The 19,209-nt window shown below is 43.0% G+C and overlaps 1 protein-coding gene across 1 annotated transcript in view; it reads left to right on the plus strand.

Moving 5' to 3' along the window:
* Window positions 1-4,772: 4,772 nt before the first annotated feature.
* Window positions 4,773-19,209, plus strand: part of KIAA2012 (KIAA2012 ortholog) — a 100,300-nt gene continuing 85,863 nt past the window's right edge. Inside the window, exons 1-2 of the mRNA XM_044241325.1 lie at window positions 4,773-5,158; window positions 6,342-6,626. Coding sequence (XP_044097260.1) covers window positions 5,075-5,158; window positions 6,342-6,626 — 369 coding nt within the window. The 5' untranslated portion in view covers window positions 4,773-5,074. The remainder of the gene's footprint in view (window positions 5,159-6,341; window positions 6,627-19,209) is intronic.

A 19,209-nucleotide genomic window follows, 5' to 3' on the forward strand; every position in this document is an offset into this window, starting at 1 on the left:
GGGAGCCTTGCCACGGTGTGGGGAGAGCTGGATGGGCCCCTGGGTATTTTGTTCACTCGACCTGGACTCAGAGAGGTCGCCTCCTGGAGTTGACCGCATAGGGGTGACGTAAGGTTTCTAAGCCAGGAGAGCTCGGAGGAAGAATGTCCACTGGAGAAACCTGGAGTCACTCCTCGGCTGACAGCAGTGGTTCTTCCTCGGGTCTCGGTCGCTCAGTCGCTTCCTTCTTGCGCTCCTTACTCTCTTCCCCGAGGAACGGCATTCGCAAAACAGCAACATCTGTATTTTCTTGCAACTGGAATGGAGTCTCCTCCTTTATGTCCCCAGTCAAAGACCAGTTAAGAGGGTGATTATTCCTGATGATTTGATTAATTCATTCAAATCCAAGAGAAGGTGGGCCTGGGCTGCAAAGTCCTGAAAGTCCTTCATTCTATCCCTCCTTTCTACTGTTCTCCCAGTTATCTTTCTAAAACCCAGATGGAATCCCATCAGCCTGCCGGCTTTAAAAACCTACCTGAGTGAAGTATGTCAATTATCTGCCGATGAAACTGGAAAATTTTAAATTAAAATTTAACATTTAAAAAGAAAAAAAAGGGGGCAGCTGGGTGGCTCAGTGGGTTAAAGCCTCTGCCTTTGGCTCGGGTCATGATCCCAGGGTCCTGGGGTCGAGCCCTGCATCGGGCTCTCTGCTCAGTGGGGAGACCGCTTCCTCCACCTACCTCTGCCTCTCCACCTACTTGTGATCTCTGTCTGTCAAATAAATACATAAAATCTTTTTTAAAATTTTAAAAAATAAAAATAAAAAAGTAAAATAAATTTTGAAAAAAGAAAGAAAAAAAAAGAAATCAATTCTACTAGAATTCACCCACTCAAGCCTATTGTCAAAAGAACCATGTTTTTACTACCCACTGCAAACACAGCACAGAAGTGGCTAAGTAAAGCAGTGTTTGAGACTACAAAAACTGTAGTACTTTTACACAGTTTTTTATTGCAGAACAAGTCGAACTAATGTCATACAAGCTACTCAGAACTACTATGTGGTTTTTTTTGTTTTTTTTTTTTTAAAGATTTTATTTATTTATTTGACAGAGAGAGATCACAAGTAGGCAGAGAGGCAGGCAGAGAGAGAGGAAGGGAAGGAGGCCCCCCGTCGAGCAGAGAGCCCGATGCGGGGCTCGATCCCAGGACCCTGAGATCATGACCTGAGCCGAAGGCAGCGGCTTAACCCACTGAGCCACCCAGGCGCCCCCAGAACTACTATGTTTTATGATATAGTCCATGTGATTTAATTTTCAGTAATGGATCGGGGCTGTTTCTTCCTTTGAAATTCAAAATAAATTTCATTATGAACCTGTGAACCACTTGAGGAAAACAAATACAAAAACAAAGTGACCACTAATGTCTTTTTCAAGTCTGAAGTTCTACGAAAGCACGAAGGTTAGGAAATGACCTGTGTTTTCATGACCAAAATGTTTGAAATGGTACTACTAAAACTGTCTAAGCAATCTAATTCTGAATCTAATAATTTCTACGTTTTACTGGCTTTACCTCAAAATCCCTTACATCTGTTCTTTCTGTCCCTCTCCCACTCCCGCATCTCATAAAATAAAAGAACAAACAAAGAAACCTGAAGAATAAAGTCCAAAGCACCTTAGTAGGGCAAGTGTGGCCTTCCTGGCCTTGGCCCACTGGCCTGGTTCTCCAGCGGCATCTCTCCCCACACGACCTGTGGCTTTGGCTACACCAAAGATGTCCCCCATCTCCAAAGATCTCCAACTGTCCTGTCCGCGCCTCCTGCAACGTCCTCTTTCCTCTTCCCTCCTTGCCATACACTGCTGAGTTCATCAAAGCCCACCTTTACTATCCCTCCTCTTCGTAGCCCTCTACAAGGCCCACCACCACACAACACCCAACCCCACCTCTTGTCCTCGCGTGCCTACTTATCTCCACTTCCATTGTCATGTCTGTCACATGTGTCATATCTGTCACATGTGTCATATCTGTCACATCCTCTCAGGTGCTGCTCCATATATGCCTGTCTTCTCTACCCTGCTGGGAGCTGCTGTTCCTTCTTTTTTTTTTAGTTTTATTATTATTGTTGTTTATTAACGTAGAATGTATTATTTGCATCAGGGGTACAGGTCTGTGACTCATCAGTCTTACACATTTCACAACGTTCACCACAGCACATCCAATGTCCATCATCCAGCCACCGTATCCCTCGCAGCCCCCTCTCCTCCAGCAACCCTCAGTTTGTTTCCTGAGATTAAGGGTCCCTTATGGTTTATCTCCCTCTCTGGTTTTGTCTTGTTGCATTTTTTCCTCTCTTCCCCTATGATCCTCTGCCTTGTTCCTTACATTCCTCATATCAGTGAGCTCAAATGAAAATTGTCTTTCTCAGACTGACTTATTTCACTTAGCATAATACCCTATAGTTCCAATCACGTCACCACAAATGGCAAGATTCGATTTTGATGGGTGCATAACAATCCATTGTATATATATTCCACATCTTCTTTATCCATTCATCTGTTGATGGACATCTGGGCTCTTTCCATAGTTTGGCTATTGTGGACATTGCTGCTATAAACATTGGGGTGCAGGTGCCCCTTCAGATCACATATATTTACATGTGTGGGGTAAATGCCCAGCAGTTCAATTGGTGGGTGGTTAGGGTCTGCAGGGAGCTTCTTGAGGACAGAGGCCATGTATAGTGATATATACTAATGTATGTTATATTATATAATTAATTAATAACATATAATTAATATGTATCTCTCTCAGTGAAGTTTTGTGGTGGATCCCTTTTGCATATCAAAGGGCATAAAGGGGAAGAACATGAGCAACTATAGCTTAAGAGCCCTGTAAACTCTCTGGAAGCCTCATTTTGTAGGATTTTTGTCTCACCTGCAGTGAGGAGCTCACTCCACAGTAATGCTGACCAGTTGGCCTTCAGATTATAAAGTGATAAACTCAGGTTTTTGTTTTCTTTTCCTTTTTTTAAGATTTTAATTGTGGTAAAATATGTATAACATGAAATTTATCATTTCAGTCATTATTTAAGTGTACCTCCATTGACATGAAGTACGTTCATATTGTTGTGCAATTATCACCACCAACCATCTCCAGAACTTCCTCATCTTCCCAAACTGAAGATTAAACATTAAACACTAACTTTCTCTCCCCCCCACATGCCCTGATGAACACCATTCTACCTTGAGTCTCTGAATTTGACTATTTTAAGTACCTCATATAATTGTAATCCTGTAATATTTTCCCCTTTGTGACTGGTCTATTTCACTTAGCATAATGTCTTCAAGTTTCTTCCATATCGTAGCATGAATCTGATTTTTCTTTCCTTTTCAAGGCTGAATAATATTCCACAACTATGTCACATTTTGTTGCTTGACTAATTTCCACATTTTGGCTATTGTGAGTGATACTCACGGGGTGAAACATGGGGTTTTTCGATATCTCTCTGAATCTCTGCTTTCATTTCTTTTGGATTATAAACCCAGAAGTGGGATTCCTGGATAGTATGATATTCATCTTATTTCTTATATTCATCTTAAATTCTTATTTAAAGAATTGCCATACTGTTTTCCACGGGGGCTGCACCACTTCGCATTCCCACCAACAGTGCACAAGGGTCCTAATTTCTTCATCTCCTCACTAACACTTGGTATTTTGTTTTGTCTTTGAACAATAGCCATTCTAATGGGTACTGCAATGGCACCCACTGGTTTTGACTAAATTCCATTTTGAACCTCTGCATTCAATGTCCTAATTGTCTATGATAAACCCAATCTATTAAATAGCATGACCCGTATTTCTTCCTCGGGAGACTTGAGCCTGCCTCCTCGGAAAGCCACGGACGGAGATCTAAAACCCAACTGGGCCTGAAGCCTGTTGTACTTCTTCCTGGAGGTCAGTAGGGGGCACTCTCACAAGGTGGCCCTGGAAGTTCAGTAGACAGATGACAGGGCAGGATGGTTTCTAGATCAAAGTAGGGTTCTAGATCACCAGCAAAAGTGTCTTTTGGTTCCCTGATCTTCTTACTGCGTCCTGCCCTCATAGCGTCAGCATCAAGGAGAAACAAGCAGCCCAGGCCATAGCCCTGTTTCTCAAAGTGGATGCTACTGGTACGCAGAGGGGGAATATTCTGCGGCATACAGGACAGTTGTGGAAAGCACCTCCCCGCCCCTTCCCCCCACATCTCTTAAGAGACTGGGAGTTGCCCAAGTGAGACAGACCTGCAAAAGAATCTGGAGATTCCCAGTATCCGCACTCACCCATGCAAAGCCGCAACTACCATAAAAAGGCCTCATGTCCAGTTGAGAAGATGCTGGAGCTCAGCCAAGGAAAACGTCACAGGTTGCTTTAAGTGACCTAGACGACTCCTCTGAGTCTATCAATGGCTGGTTGACAGTGAAAAGCTAGCCTATCAGGAGAAAGGGGAAGACAGCCTTCTAAAAGCAAGAAGAGTACTCTAACAGAAAAAAATACCCCAACATCGCTGCCGCTCCTGCAATCAGGACTTGAAATCTGAGCCCGGTCCCTGAACCGTCCCTTTGACCTTCCCTCCCCCGCAGTGTGTGAACACTGCCCTCAGCAGTCCCTGCCTTGCCTCCGCTGGTTGAAGAGACTTCACGTCCCTGTGCTACCATAGCAACCAGGAAACAACCTCCGCTCACAATGAGAAGGATGGTGCAGTGGCCCAGATCAGTGTGCGCACGCGGTCCGTAACAGAGCAACAGGACAGTGGGACAACAAGGGTGCAGGCGAAGAAGAGAGAGAGAGGGGTTGCCCGAGGAGGAGACAATCCAGAGCTTGAGATCAGTCTGGGTTTTGCGGTTTATTTTTTTCTCCCGACAAAGACACACACTGTCTAAACTGTGTGGCTGGTTGTTATTAAGAAGCTGCTGTACGAAGGAAAAATGTATTTCATAAAAGGCCCAGTGTTTGTGGTCTTCTCGGGCTCACTGCTGAGCTCAGGAAATCTTGAGGTGTGACCAGTTTTCAGCCTTCAAAACCAAGATGAACTGCCCTTGAGGAGGGTGGTCAGAAGGGAAACATGTTCACGCTCTCTCTCTTGAGCCGGGGACATGGGAAGTTGGTCCAGAACAAACAGAAGCTAGAAGTCTATTTTGAACCAGAGGTGAGTCTTACAGCTGAATAAAGGCATATTTGGGGGGTGGGAAGAGAATGCTCTGTTTTTCCATTTGGGGCTGAACCATGGGTGTTTTGGTTTGGTTTGTTGGTGAGGTTGGCGGGCCTGGGGGGTGGTCGAGGGTAGATGTTCCCTCTTCCCTTGGTTAAACTCAAGAAAACAAGGAAGTTTGCTTGCACATCAGTGTTGCCTCTGGGACCCTCTTCCTTCCCCTTGAGCACTCACTTACAGCCTCATTTGCTTTAGACCGAAGGAGATTCCAGACTATTTAGAATTCAGGCGGTTTGGTTCAAGACCAGAATTTCCACCTGGGTCCTGGGCAAGTTGACGGCCGTTTGGTTTTTAGAAGTTGTGCTCTGCGGTTGAAAGACTGTGTATGTTCGTGCCATTTCAATGGCTTCCTTGAACTTTCTGGAATTCAACCCAGAAGACTCATTACTTGACATAGGCTGAAAAAATAAAAATAATTTTTTAAAAAAATCTCATTTTAGAAGATTTTAAAGAGGTGGCAAAATTCCCTTGTACTGGAATTTTATTTCATTGAATCCTGCTGGGAATAAGCAACCCAGTGGGGTTCTTTGAAAATGTTTGGATCACACAGAGACTTCCATTGTCATGGTAGCTTGTCATGATATTTGACCTTTGCTGTATTAAAAGACCTATAAAGTTTCAAAGGACCTCTGTGGCCAATGGCATTTACTTACTTACAAGATATGCAACTACTTTATAGGGCCCTAAATAGCCAAATTAGGTAATGTTACATGGCATCTGGAATGCAAAGAAAGTCTCCCTGTGTAGAGTGATGCTTGGAATGAACGGTTTTCCCCTAGTTAAACTGCCAGCGAGTCCAGTTCTAATTTCAAAGTTATCTGCTGCCCTTGATAATTGTGACTACTTACTTGCATACCATACATGTTAACTGGCCTACTGAAGCCTCCAGGCATGAACGGCTCTGCTAAAAATTCTAGGGCGGTAAAACGGAACCCTGCCCGAGGTTCTCCTGATTCTGAGATGTGGAGAATGAAATCCGTCGCTCAGGAGAGTGGTTGTGTCCTGTGACAGCACGGAAACAACTCACGGAAAATCAGTCACTGCAAAAAGATCAAACACCTTGCACAAGGGCTGTGGCTATGGAGGGGCCTTAGATCGAGGTGGTTTCTTTCCCCTGCAGGATTACTTGAACTGGAAGTCCCCAGAAGATTATGTCCTGGTCAGCAAACCACAGGAGGAGGGCAGTGTCAACCAGCACACCTGGAGCCTCTTTCTCCCTAAAACCTTCAGTACCAGGAAGGGGGCCCTGATCCTCTACTCGGAGGGTTTAGCCATAACAGCATGGACACCGGAGGAGAGGAGAAAAGGCTCCCACCGCCCCAAAGGCCGCAGGAAGAAGCCGGGTATTGAGCTGCACACACTTCAGGACCTCAAAAAAGCCATCCTGGCGTATGGAAGGAGACAGGTAGGCAGAGCAGTCCTGGGTTTGGGGAAGGCGCTGGCCTGTGTGTCTAGGACTCCAGCTGTAGCTTTGGCCATGCCTTCTCAGACCCCAGGGAAGGTGCGAAACCCTAAGATCTCCGTTTCCTCATCTCTCTGATGGGATTGTACTCTGGGCCCTCTGGGCCTCACAGAGTTGTCACGGGGCTTAAACGAGATAATGTATGGGAAAGGGCTCTGGAAGCATCTGGGGCAGTTGCTACCACCATCTTGTATTTTCCTTTCCATTAGAGTAACACAAAGTCCTTTTCAGCTTCAGACGGACCCAGGCCAGCAGATGTTTCATCAGAATCCTTGAAATCCTGCCCCATAGCCACAAGCATCATCATCACACCTCTGATGTTTTTGGCTTTGTGCAAAGGAGAGGAGGAACATTTTAAATATTTACCTTGAGCCCTTCAGCATCTGCAGAAGTTAATGAGTCTTTCCATTCTGAATTTAGTATTAAGAGAAAACCCTTATTTTTCTGATTCATACTTTCTAATGTCTTATGAGATATCCACGCGGTCCCTGACTGACATGCATGAGCCCTTTGGCTGAGGCCATGAGAGAGTCTGGGAAGATGCGTCGCTTCGCTTTATACAATTCTAGGTTACCCCCTAGTTTGTTTTTTTTTTTTTTAAAGATTTTATTTATTTATTTGAGAGAGAAAGCACAAGAGAGAGCAGAGAGTTGGGAATGGAGGGGCAGAGAGAGAAGGAGGCTCCCTGCTTAGCAGGAAGCCTGTTGTCCGGCTCGATCCCAGGACCCCGAGATCATGACTTGAGCCGAAGGCAGACGTTTAACCCACTGAGCCACCCAAGCACCTCGATTATTCCCTAGTTTAAAACTCTGCTGGCTTCTCATTCCCCACAGGCTAAAGTCATTAGCTTCTTAGGCCAGGCCCTTCTTGCTGACTTTCTTTTCCAAAGCTAGCTGCACCTGCTGGTGGTTCTTACCACCACGTTAACTGTGAACCCCTCAAAGACCCACCTGCGAAAACAGCTCACTGTTCCCCAAACACTCTGCCCCCTCTTCTGATTGTATGCTTTTGCATCTGCTTCTATGCTCCTGCTTACCCTACAAAACACAACTCAGATATCATTTCCTCACTGAAGTTTTCTCCCATTTCTCTAGGCAAAGATATCCCATTGCTCTCTCCTCTGTAAACATTCCCATAGTATCACGCATTGCAGTATATCTCTTTGTCCATCTGCTACTATCTCCTTGAGGGCAGGGACCATGTCTAAGTTCCAGAAAATAGTGAGTACCCATAACTGTTTGTGGAATGAATAAATCGATCATGTAGGGTATTTTCAGTGTTTCTTCCATCATCTCCCAGTATCATTACTGGGCAACTTATCACCTACCCCTCCCTAGACAGAGCTTCCAAAAGGAAAGATTCCTGTGTCCCCTTTCCTTCTTTCAAAATACAGAGAAGTTTGTTTGTTTGTTTGTTTTTAAGATTTTATTTATTTATTTGACAGAGGGGGAGAGCAGCAGAGGGAGAGGGAGAAGCAGATTCCCCGCTGAGCAGGGAACCCAAAGCAGGGCTTGATCCCAGAACCCTGGGATCATGACCTGAGCTGGAGGCAGAGGCTTTAACCCACTGAGCCACCCAGGTGCCCCAAAATACAGAGAAGCTTAATGAAGTGACCAAATGCTCATTGTCCTTTGTCTTAGAATCATGAATTCTTGGGTGAAAGGAAACCAATTGTTATGGAAAGCTTACTATTATTTTATAGCTATTATTTCATCTTCATGGGACTCAGTGACATATGGTTTTTCTTGCCGCCTTCCACATATGAGAAAACTGAGGCTCAGAGGAGTTAAGTGATGTGGCCAATGTCTCAGAGCTAGTAAGTGACAGAGTCAGAATTCAAGCCCAGGGGTGCCTACCTCCCCAGGACAGGCATATTTGGTCCTTTGCCCTATTGTCTTTGGGCTCAGAAGGGCCTGCAGAGGTCACCGTGCCAGGCCGTGGCCTGTCTGCCCTCACATCCGTTCCTCACCTTTACTTTGCTTTGCACAAATGTGGGGTTGAGCACAGGCTATACACAATTCCACAGAAATCTGTATCAAACTGGCTTTTAGTTGAATTTGCCAGTGGGAGACGTTGGCAGGAGACTGGAAGTGAGGATAGAAAAAACCAAGGTATTTCTCCCCCTCCATTCTGTCTCTAGGTGGTGATCACCTCTGTGTCTAGCCCCCCACAGACGGGCCCGGTGTGGCTCCTCACCAGGTTTCTCCTGCTGGGGACCCCCACCTGCTCCTCCCTCAAGCCCAGGGACAGTGCCTGGGCCTTTCGATCACTCATCTCAGCGTTTCCTGTCCATTGTTCCAGCTTCTGAGCTCTCTAGTCATCTACGCAACCAATTCCCATTTCAGGCCGCATCAAGTAGGAGAGTCTATTTGGGGATGGGTTAGACTTGGGCTCAGTGAAAAGAGGGGAAGTTCCTGTCCTCCCGTGGTACCCACCTACCAGGTTTATAACCCACCCCCGTAACAAAACAGAACACTGTCACCTACCCCCGGCTGGGCAGAAGGGAAACTGTGTGAAGAAACCAGAAAGGAAAGAAAAGAACAGTTACAGGGCGGAAATTTAAGATTAGAGAACATTGTAGGTGGAAACAGGGGCAGCAATTTGAAGGGATTTGGGATTAAAGAAAATGAACAGCTCAGGAGAGTTTTGTAAACTACAGACCACCATCTGATTAGGAAAACTACAGACTGGCGAGAAGCTTTTTACATCATAATATCCAGTGCTGAGAAGGCTGTGGGGAAATGAGCTGTCTCATACATCAGGAGCGCACAGTCACATGAGTTTTCAGAAGGGCATTTTGGCAAAAGCCTATGAAGAGCTAATACTCTGATTCGGCAGGCTACTTTTCAGGAATTTGCCTTAGGAAATAATCAGAGATGTGCCCGATGATTTATGCACAGGAATGTTTACTAGAGGTTATTATTACTATGCAAAACATTGAAAATAATAAATGTCTAACAATGAAACATTGATTATATAAATTATAGTATAGTCATATAAAGAATTTGGGGTTGGGGAATAAAGTCATGTATTAGTCACGAATAACATGATAAAATATCCACAGTATATTCTTAGGGCAGATTACAAAGGAATATTCATCTAATGAAAATACTGAAGTTCATTAACATTTTTTGAGTATTTACTGCATTCCTGCTAACTCATGTATGCTTCCTATCAGTCCTAAGAGTGTACTATTACTATTTATTTTTTAAAAATATTTTATTTATTTATTTGACAGAGAGAGAGAGATCACAAGGAGGCAGAGAGGCAGACAGAGAGAGAGCAGGCTCCCTGCTGAGCAGAGAGCCCGATGCGGGGCTCGATTCCAGGACCCTGGTATCATGACCTGAGCCGAAGGCAGAGGCTTAACTCACTGAGCCACCCAGGTGCCCCTTAAAAGTCATTTTTATTTACACATACCTTTTTACCAAACATTTTTTTAAGTCATGGAATTTTAAAAATAAAATAAAAATCTACAGGGAATCTCTCATCTTTATATGGATTCCCTGTGTATATATATGTAATTACAATAGATTTCCTCCTAGTTAAAAAAAATAAACAAATAAAACAAAAATTTTAAAAAGTAAAGATCTACTAAAAAAGTAAATATCTATCCCTTTGAAGGAAGTAAAACAGTGGCAGAGAGAGTGGGGTTAACCCTGAGGGAGCCAGGAGAGGTCAGGAAGGGAAATGAAATAGGAAAAGTGCTGTAAATTGAGCCCACCAATAACCATGCCATCTATTTCTCAGGGTCAGTATTTCATTGTTCAAATAGTATATAGTTCAGGAGTTAAGAACACCACACTCAAAGTAAAAGAACCAAAACAGGGCAGGAGGGAAGAGGAGATAGTTAACAGATAGAGTAGTACTACTTACAGAGGGATCTATTCTGGCTAAACTATGAAATCAGGAAACCTGCGAAAAATTCCAGCTCGTTCAGACCTGTGATCCTAGAGCCCATCCCAGGAAGCTGTGATTAAATTTTTCAACCATCTCCCATTATCTCCAGTTCCATACATGGATATAAAGTCATGGGTGTGGCAGTACATCTCTCTGGGTTTCATAGTTCAACATATACTTATTCTTTAACCTTCTTGATGGCCCAGCTCCTAATGAGCAAAGGTTAAGTGCTAAGTCAAGTGATTAGATATCAGAGTTCTCACACTTGTAGATACACACAGTATGTTCCTGGGTTGTTTTTTTTTAAAGGAGAAAATATTGTTAAAACATTCCCGAAGTGGTTACCATTTTTCCTGAGGGGTTGAATTCATTCGGCTTCCCATTATTTAGAATTCAAATAGCTCTAAAACCTAAATAACCATAATCTGGGGTAGTATCGAAATGATAGTCATGATGATTCTCTTGAAACATGGCAGAATCTTCAAATACTTCTCAAATCATCAGAAATATGACATAATTTTCCCATTGTTTTAGTATGTCTTGTTCTTTTTTACAAATGCATTTTAGTTTTATTGGGTTACAAAGAGTGTGAGCCTTTTTGGGTTTTGGGGTTTTTTGTTTTTTCTTAAGTAATCTCTATACTATGGGACTTGAACTCACAACCCAGAGATCAAGAGTTGCATGCTCTATTGACTGAGCCAGCCAGGTGCCCTAGTATTTTTAATTTTTTTAAAGAGTTATTTATTTATTTATTTAGAGAGGGACGGGGAGGGGCAGATGGAAGGGGAGAAAAGATTCCCTGCTGAGCACAGAAGGGGCCCATGAAGGATGCAGGGCTCCATCCCACGACCCTGAGATCATGACCTGAGTCAACCAAAGAGTCAACCACTTAACCAACTGAGCCACCCAGGTGCCCCTCTTATTCTTATAGTTTTAGAATTTTGTAAATCTGGTGATATTTTTAAGTGTCCAACGATGGAACATAAATAGTATATTAAAAATAATTTGTTTCAAAAATTAAATTCACAGAGCATCCCATTTCTCTGTCCTAGTGAGGGATAAATGGAATTCAGATTACTATAGTTGATTTCAACGAAGGTTGCATTGCTCCTGCCATCTCCCTTATAAACCTGGCTACATTTAAGGGTAATATAAACCTTGCTCCACTGAATATATCCCTACACATTCTACACTGTCTAATATTTGAGCCTCAAGGTTCTTAACTCTTTATTTGGTGCTTTCAGCCAAAGTCCAAGCCATGAAGGCACATTCAGGCTACTATCTTATCAAGTAATACTGTGAGAAATGTGTTTGTTGAGTAAAATTTATTTTCCTGTCCTGAACATAATGGTTCATCTTACAAAATAGAATAGTAGGCAATATAAGTTATTTTTTGAGCCAAAGGCCAGGAGGAAGAAGTTCCTTTTGCAACAACCTGCTACTTGTTTGATGGTGTTCCTAAGAAATGCTCAGTGCTGACAGCTATCAACAAAGCATCAAGTAGGCACCAAAGCAGCGAAAGGTTAACTCTTTCTGCCAGCTGTCCTCCATTTGAACTGCTCCTGAGCACTTGTACATAGAGCCTTTAGGAGAGCCAGAAATAGGAAAGATCAAAAGTGAATCACGGTTCAACCATGGCAATGAGGTCAAAGGTACTGCCAGTAATAGCTAGCACTAATTGAGTGCTTAGTGTATGCCAGGCATTTTATCTATATAACCTCACTCAATTTGCACAAGTTTATGAGTTGGGTATTAGTTTTATCCCCCAGTTTGTAGGAGGAAACATTGGGGCTTGAAGTTAATTAACTTGCCCAAAGTTACAAATCTGAGGGGTGGAGCTAGGATTAGAAACCAGACAACTGATGCCAAAGCCCAACTCCTAATGCTTAGAGGGCCTGATTTTGAAGATTCCACATGCTCCAGAGAAAAGAAGCACCTCTCTTGCTTTAAGAGCAGTTTTTAAAAAGGGATCTGGGTCTTCCTAAACATCCCTTAAAACCATTTATAATTCTAGGAAAGCAAATCAGATTTTCATCAAAATCAGCCTGGGTTATAGGTAATAAGTTCCTAGTTAGCCATATATACAATCCAATCGACTTCTCTTTTTCTAGGCTTTATGTACTTCATCCACTCGGTCCCTTGTATGACCAACAAATAGAGAACATTTATACTAATGGCTAACACTTATGTAACATTATTATATCCATGACTAGTATAAGCACTTTACACTTATTATCTCATTTAATCCTCATAGCAACTTTATAAGGTGTGTTGTAAAATTTATAACAACTTAAAAATATATTTAAAAGTATACATATATAAAGCATATAACAACTTTATAAGGTGTGTAACATAAAATTTACCACTTACCTTAATTTTAAATGTAGAGTTCAGTGGCTGTAAGTACATTCACATTGTTGTACAATAATTATCAGCATCCATCTCCAGAACCCAAAAGATTTTATTTTATTTGTTCTTTTTAAAAGATGTATTTATTTGAGAGAGAGAGAGAGAGAGTGTGCGCGCATGGGTAAAGTGAGGGAGGGACAGAGGGAGAGGGAGAGAGAGAATCTCCAGCAAACTCCCTGCTAAGGGCAGAGCCAGACACAGATATGAGTTTGATGAAGATTCTCTTCCTCTCCCTCTGCCCCTGGCTTGTTTCACTTAGTGTAACATCTTCAAGGTTCATTCATGTTGTAGGGTGTAGTGTATTGGAATTTTTTTTTAAGCTGAATAATAGTCCTCTATGTATAGAGCTTTGTTTAGCCATTCATCAGTCAATAGACATTTAGATTGTGTCCATACTTTGACTATTATGAATAAGGTCGCTATACATGTGGGTCTACAAATATCTATCTCCTCGGGCCACGTGGCTGGCTCAGTTGGGTGTAGAGATTACTTAAAAATAAAATCCTAAAAAAAAATCTTAAAAAAAAAATCTGTTTATGTCTCTGCTTTCATTTCTTTTTTTTTTCATAAGAAGACAACTGGACTTTATTTATTTTGTGTGTGTGTGTGTGTGTGTTTGAAAACCTTTAATTATATTGTAATTATTTCTTTTCTTTTTTTTTTTTTTTTCCAATTCTGCTTTCATTTCTTTAGAGTCCATATCGGAAGTGGAATTGCTGAATCATATAGTAATTTTATTTTTCTTTTTTTGAGGAGCCGCCATATTGTTTTCCATAGCAGCAGCTGCATCATTTCACATTCCCACCAGAAATACACAAGGGTCCCAATTTCTCCACATCCTCACTAACACTTGTTATCTTCTGTTGTTGTTGTTGCTGTTTTAATAACAGCCATCTTAATGGGTGTGAAGTGGTATTTTTGTCATGGTTTTGATTTTCATTTCCTTCCCATTGAGCTGACTTTTCATGTCTTTATTGGCCATTTGTATCCCTGTTTTAGAGAATTGTATATTCGAGTCCTTTGTCCATTGTTAAAATCAGGTCATTTTGCTTTGTTTGCTTTTGAGTTGCAGGAGTTCTTTATATATTCTAGATATTAATCCCTTATCAGATAGATGATTTGCAAATAATTTATCCCATTCTGTGCATTGTCTTTTCAGTCTGTTGACAGTATTCTTTGATGCACGAGTTTTAAATTTTTGTGAAGTCCAACTTATCCATTTTTTCTTTTGTTGCCTGCTCTTCTGGTGTCATATATACAATAAATTATTTCCAAATCCAGTGTCATGAAGCTTTTCTCCTATGTTTTCTTCTTAAAAGTTTCATAATTTTAGCTCTTATACTTAGGTCTTTGATCCATTTTGAGTTAGTTTTTGTGTATGGTGTGAGATAATGGTCCAGCTTCATTTTTTTGCATGTAGGCTATGTACTTTTATCATCCTCGTTTGACAGTTTCTTAACTGAGGCACAGATGGGTCAAGTAATTTCCCCAAAGTCACAAAGCTAGTAAATAATGGAGTGAGGAATCAAACCCAGGCCGACTGAGCTCTTACAAGAACTGAAGCTTAATTTTTGCCATTTTCAATTCTAATTGTTATTATCTTTGTTTTTATGACATGTGGCTGGTCAACACTTTGATGTTAAATGGTGTGGTCAGGAATCAAGCAACCATGGGACTATGGGAAAATTCAGACCACTTTCTGGTTCTCTCTCTCTCACTCTTTTTGTTTTAAGAATCACTTATCTATTTGAGAGCAGGAGAGCATGAACAGGACGGGCAGAAGGAGAGGGAGGGAGAATCACAAGCAGACTCTGCCCTGAGCATGGACCCCAGTGCAGGGCCAATCCCACAACCCTGAGATCATGACCTGAGCAGAAACCAAGAGTCAGATGCTTCACTGACTGCATCTCCCAGGCACCCCAATTCTCTTTTTAATGGCTTGATATCCAGGAACATATAGTCACCACAGATATATGGAAGAGAGATAGTATCGTTTGCCCAGAATTGCAGAAATTAAATCTGCCGAGAACACGGTTGGCTGACAGTAGTAATGTTTACCCAGAACTGCTTCGAGTCAGGCTACGGGTGGAGAAGGCTTTCTAGGCACAGCGGCAAGTGGTACACACCTCTCCGTTCCCATTACGCCCCCACTTGTACCCCAGTGGCGCGTCCCTCGTATCTCCACGGCTGGCTCCAGTCAGACCCGCACAGGTGCGACACCCACGGGTGGTCAGCCTCTGTGGGAAAGCTTGGCCTTTGCCAGGGCACACTGGCTCCGGCAAGCCTGACTGCAAAACAGGAGGCAGCCGTGTTCCTCCTCAGAGAAGAACTTCTGATGGAAGCAGGCAGTTCAAGAGACAGGTGTTCAGCAGGGAAGGACAGGCATTTTGGGGATTTCTATTCAAACGTGCCAGCATCTTGCAGGGTTATTAACTAGTCAGTGCCCAGAACAGTGTCGACCTACATCAGAGGATCAACATATCGTTGTTGGATGAACATATCAGCTGTCAGGGTGTGACAGGGAAAGGCTATAACCTCTACCCAGCAGGGGTGTGCAAGGACCAGATTCAAGGGACTACATCTTGGAGGAGGTAGAATTTGAGCCGAGTCTTACGGTACAAATAAGTGGAGAGAAACCTTCCAGTCACAGGTAAGGGAAGGCCTAGAGGGGAGAACCAGTGGAAGAAAGTCAGGGCAATGAGGCAGGTAGGACTCTTAGCCTGGAAATGGACCTGGAGAAGTGGGTGGGCTCAGATCGTGCAGGGTTTTGTCTGTTGGTCTTGGGATTTCTGGACTCCTCTCTTCACCCCTCTGTCAACTCCCGCACGCAAAGGCCGGCCACCGTCTGTGGTGAGATGGCAGCTGGCGGTCTGGGCTTGGCACCCTGCCACCCTGTATCTGCTGAGCAGCCTGCAGTGGCTCCTTCCATTCTCTGGAAACCCTCACTGGCCAGCACTGGGGCAGGGTGGACATGACAGCCAGTGCTCAGCGGGGGCGGTGGGGGTGGGGAAGGCACTTGGGGTCTTCTCTGCTCCTCCGCATATGGAGGCCTGGCGGGCACTGCAACACGGCTGGCCAGAGAAAGTCCCTTATTAAAGGAAGCACTCTGGTAGAGTGGGGACAACAGGCTGCGCTGTGCACAGTAATTACTCATTTCAGAAGAAACCGAAAGCTAGAATTGATTGGCAAAGCCAAGGCAGGCCTGAGAAGCCAGCCTCCCGCTGTCACTTATTTCCCCGTTCCAGAAACTCCCTTCCCGGCTCCCTTCTGTCTCCTTTTAGGTTTTATAGAAACTTCTGGTAGTTAGAGGTCCAGGTTAATGTTAGAGAAGGAATTGAGAGGAGGATGGGTGTAATAAAATAAATTAATTTTTGACATGTTTTCCATGTATTAATATCATCTAACCATATTATTGGATTTTTAATTTCAAAAAAGGAAGGCAAGAAAAAAAAACAACTAACTGTAACTTTATGCCCAAGACTCTATTACCACTGTTATTAGAATTTTAATATATTTTCTTGCAGTTTTTCCATCATGATTATACATGTATAAAATATACTTTTATGACGTTGTAATTGTACTTTACATTCTCTCTTGAATCTTGCTTTTTTCTATTTAACATATTATTCTACACCTTGGAAATGACTGAATAGGTTTAACCCTGCCTGGTCTTCTTGGTAGCTCTAAGCAGGCCTTGGGCCTCTTTCTCCGTGCATCAGTGTATCCAATGACATGTGAGCTCTATTAAGCAACTTCACAGACATGATTTGAGAAATAACTAAGAGAAACCAGAAAACTAGAAAAAACTTAAGAGAAACTGTGGCAGGCAGAATCATGACTTCCGAAGATGTCTATGTCCTAATCCCTGGACTGTATTAGGTTAAATGGCAAAGGAAAATAAAGGTTGCAGATGGAATTAAGGTTACTAATCAGATGACCTTGAAACAAAGAGATTACTGGGGTACCTGGATGGCTCAGTTGGTTGAGCCTCTGACTCTTGGATTCAGTTCAGGTCATGATCTCAGGGTCGGTGGGATGGAGGCCCACCTCAGGCTCTGTGTTCAGTGGGAAGTTGGCTTCCCCTTCCTTCTCCCTCTGCCCCTCCCCCTGCTCACAAGCATGCACTCTCTTTCTCTCTCTCTCAAATAAATAAATTTTAATTTTAAAAAAAAATCTTAATTTTTAGAAAAGAGATTATCCTGGATTATCTGGGCAGGTTAATGCATCACGAGGATCCTTTAAAGTGTTAGAAGGAATTGAAAGGGAGAACCAGAGAGATAGCAGCGTGAGAAGGACTTAGCCCAGTTTTGCTGGTTTTAAAGATGGACGAGGGGTTCACAAGCAAGGAATGCAGGCAGCCTCTAGGGACTGGAAAACGCCAAGAAACAGATTATCCTCTAGAGTGTCCAGAAAGAAAACAGCCCTGTCAACACCTTGATGCTAGCCCAGTGAGATCTATGTTAAACTTCTGACTTCCAGAGCTATAAGATCATAAATGTTTATTGTTTAAAGCCACTAAGTATATGGTAATTTGTCAAAGCAGCAATAGGAAACTGGGGCACCTGGTGGCTCAGTCAGTTAAGTGTCTGCCTTTGGCTCAGGTCATGATCCGAGAGTCCTGGGATCAAGCCCCACACTGTGGGGCTGGGGGGGCGGGGGTGGTCTCTGCTCAGCGGGGAGCCTGCTTCTCCCTCTCCCACTGCCCCTTCCCCTGCCTGTGCTCTCTCTCTCTTTGCTCTCACTCTCACTCTCAAATAAATAAATAAAATCTTTTTTTAAAAAAAAACAAAGCACCAATAGGAAACTAATACAGAGACCAAGATCAGCTTTCAAACTACAGGCAAAATATGTCTAGATACCCCAAATTCCAGGACCAAGGACTTCCTAACTCTTCTTGGCAAGTCTCTGCCCATCGAGCACGTTGCCCAGTAGAGCTGCAGAACCAGCCCGATACTGCAGAAATACCCACGACTGGGCTCTTGTCCAGATCAACCAGTTCATCATGCCGTCTGCGTAGGGACTGCAGCGTCTCAGATGAGGCTTGGTATTGTGGCATTCAGAGAAAAGTCTGGAAACGAAGATTTACAGGAAGGGAATGAAGCTCCAGGTCACCCAAAAAAGGCCTTTGATCTTATGGCTTCCTATTGCATGACTTAAAACCACAGTACCGAGCACTTAGAAAATGCTCAGGAAAGATGACCAATGTTTGTTTGATTACCAAATGAACAAATGAAGAGAGAGAGAGAACTTGAGTCACTTTGCTTCCACTGCCTTCCCTATAATTCTTTCTTCTCCATCTGTCTTATTTGTCCCTTCTCCTCCAGTGCCTGGCATATTGTTTGATGCACTGTATGAATGAATAATTGAATGTATGAATGAACGAACGAATGAATGAATGAATATCTATCCTGGGTAACTGTTTCTCTCTCCCCAGCAGAGATATTCTTTTGCCCTATGGATTTTGGCTTACCAACCCTCCTTTTAGCTGAAGAAGAATCTCCAGTGGTCTTGACTCTTCAGCTACAGCTGTAGGCTGTCCTTCTGTGGCATTTTGATATCCTGAATACATCAGAATGGGGAGCAAACCACAGATTGGCTCCATAGAATAAGAACCCAAAACCCAAGGCCTTCCTCTCCCATACTATTCCCATAGTATTTTTCCTTTTTTCTTTACTTTTTAAAATTTAACCATTCTTCTTTGGTAAATTCTGGCAGGATATGGCAAAGCAACCCAGGCCTGTGGTTTACTGACCTCATCAGTGATTCCCTGATGGGTGGGGAGAAACTGACTAGGAACTAGCATGAGGGAACTTTCTGTGCTATATTTTGTTTTGTGTGGTGGCTACAAAGGTGTATACAATTGTCAGATTTTATTAAAATAAACATTTTAGCTTTGTGCATGTTATGATATATAAATGATGTCTCAGTTTCTTAAAAACCTGTAGGAGAATGCAGCGCCTGGGTGGCTCAGTTGGTTCAGTGTCCAATTCTCGGTTTCAGCTCAGGTCAGGATCTCAGGGTCATGAGAATCAAGTCCTGTGTCAAGATCCACACTCAGGACCAAGTCGGCTTGGGATTCTCTCTCTTCCTCTGCCCTTCCCCCCACTCACATTCTCTCTCTCTCTCTTTCAAGTAAGTAAATAAATCTTTTTAAAAAAATTCTGTAGGAGAAGGACTCTGAAATCACAATCTATTCAACAGTCAAGAATGCCATGAA

Source organism: Neovison vison, chromosome 3, assembly GCF_020171115.1.
Source record: "Neovison vison isolate M4711 chromosome 3, ASM_NN_V1, whole genome shotgun sequence".
In the NCBI taxonomy this organism is placed as follows: Eukaryota; Metazoa; Chordata; class Mammalia; order Carnivora; family Mustelidae; genus Neogale; species Neogale vison.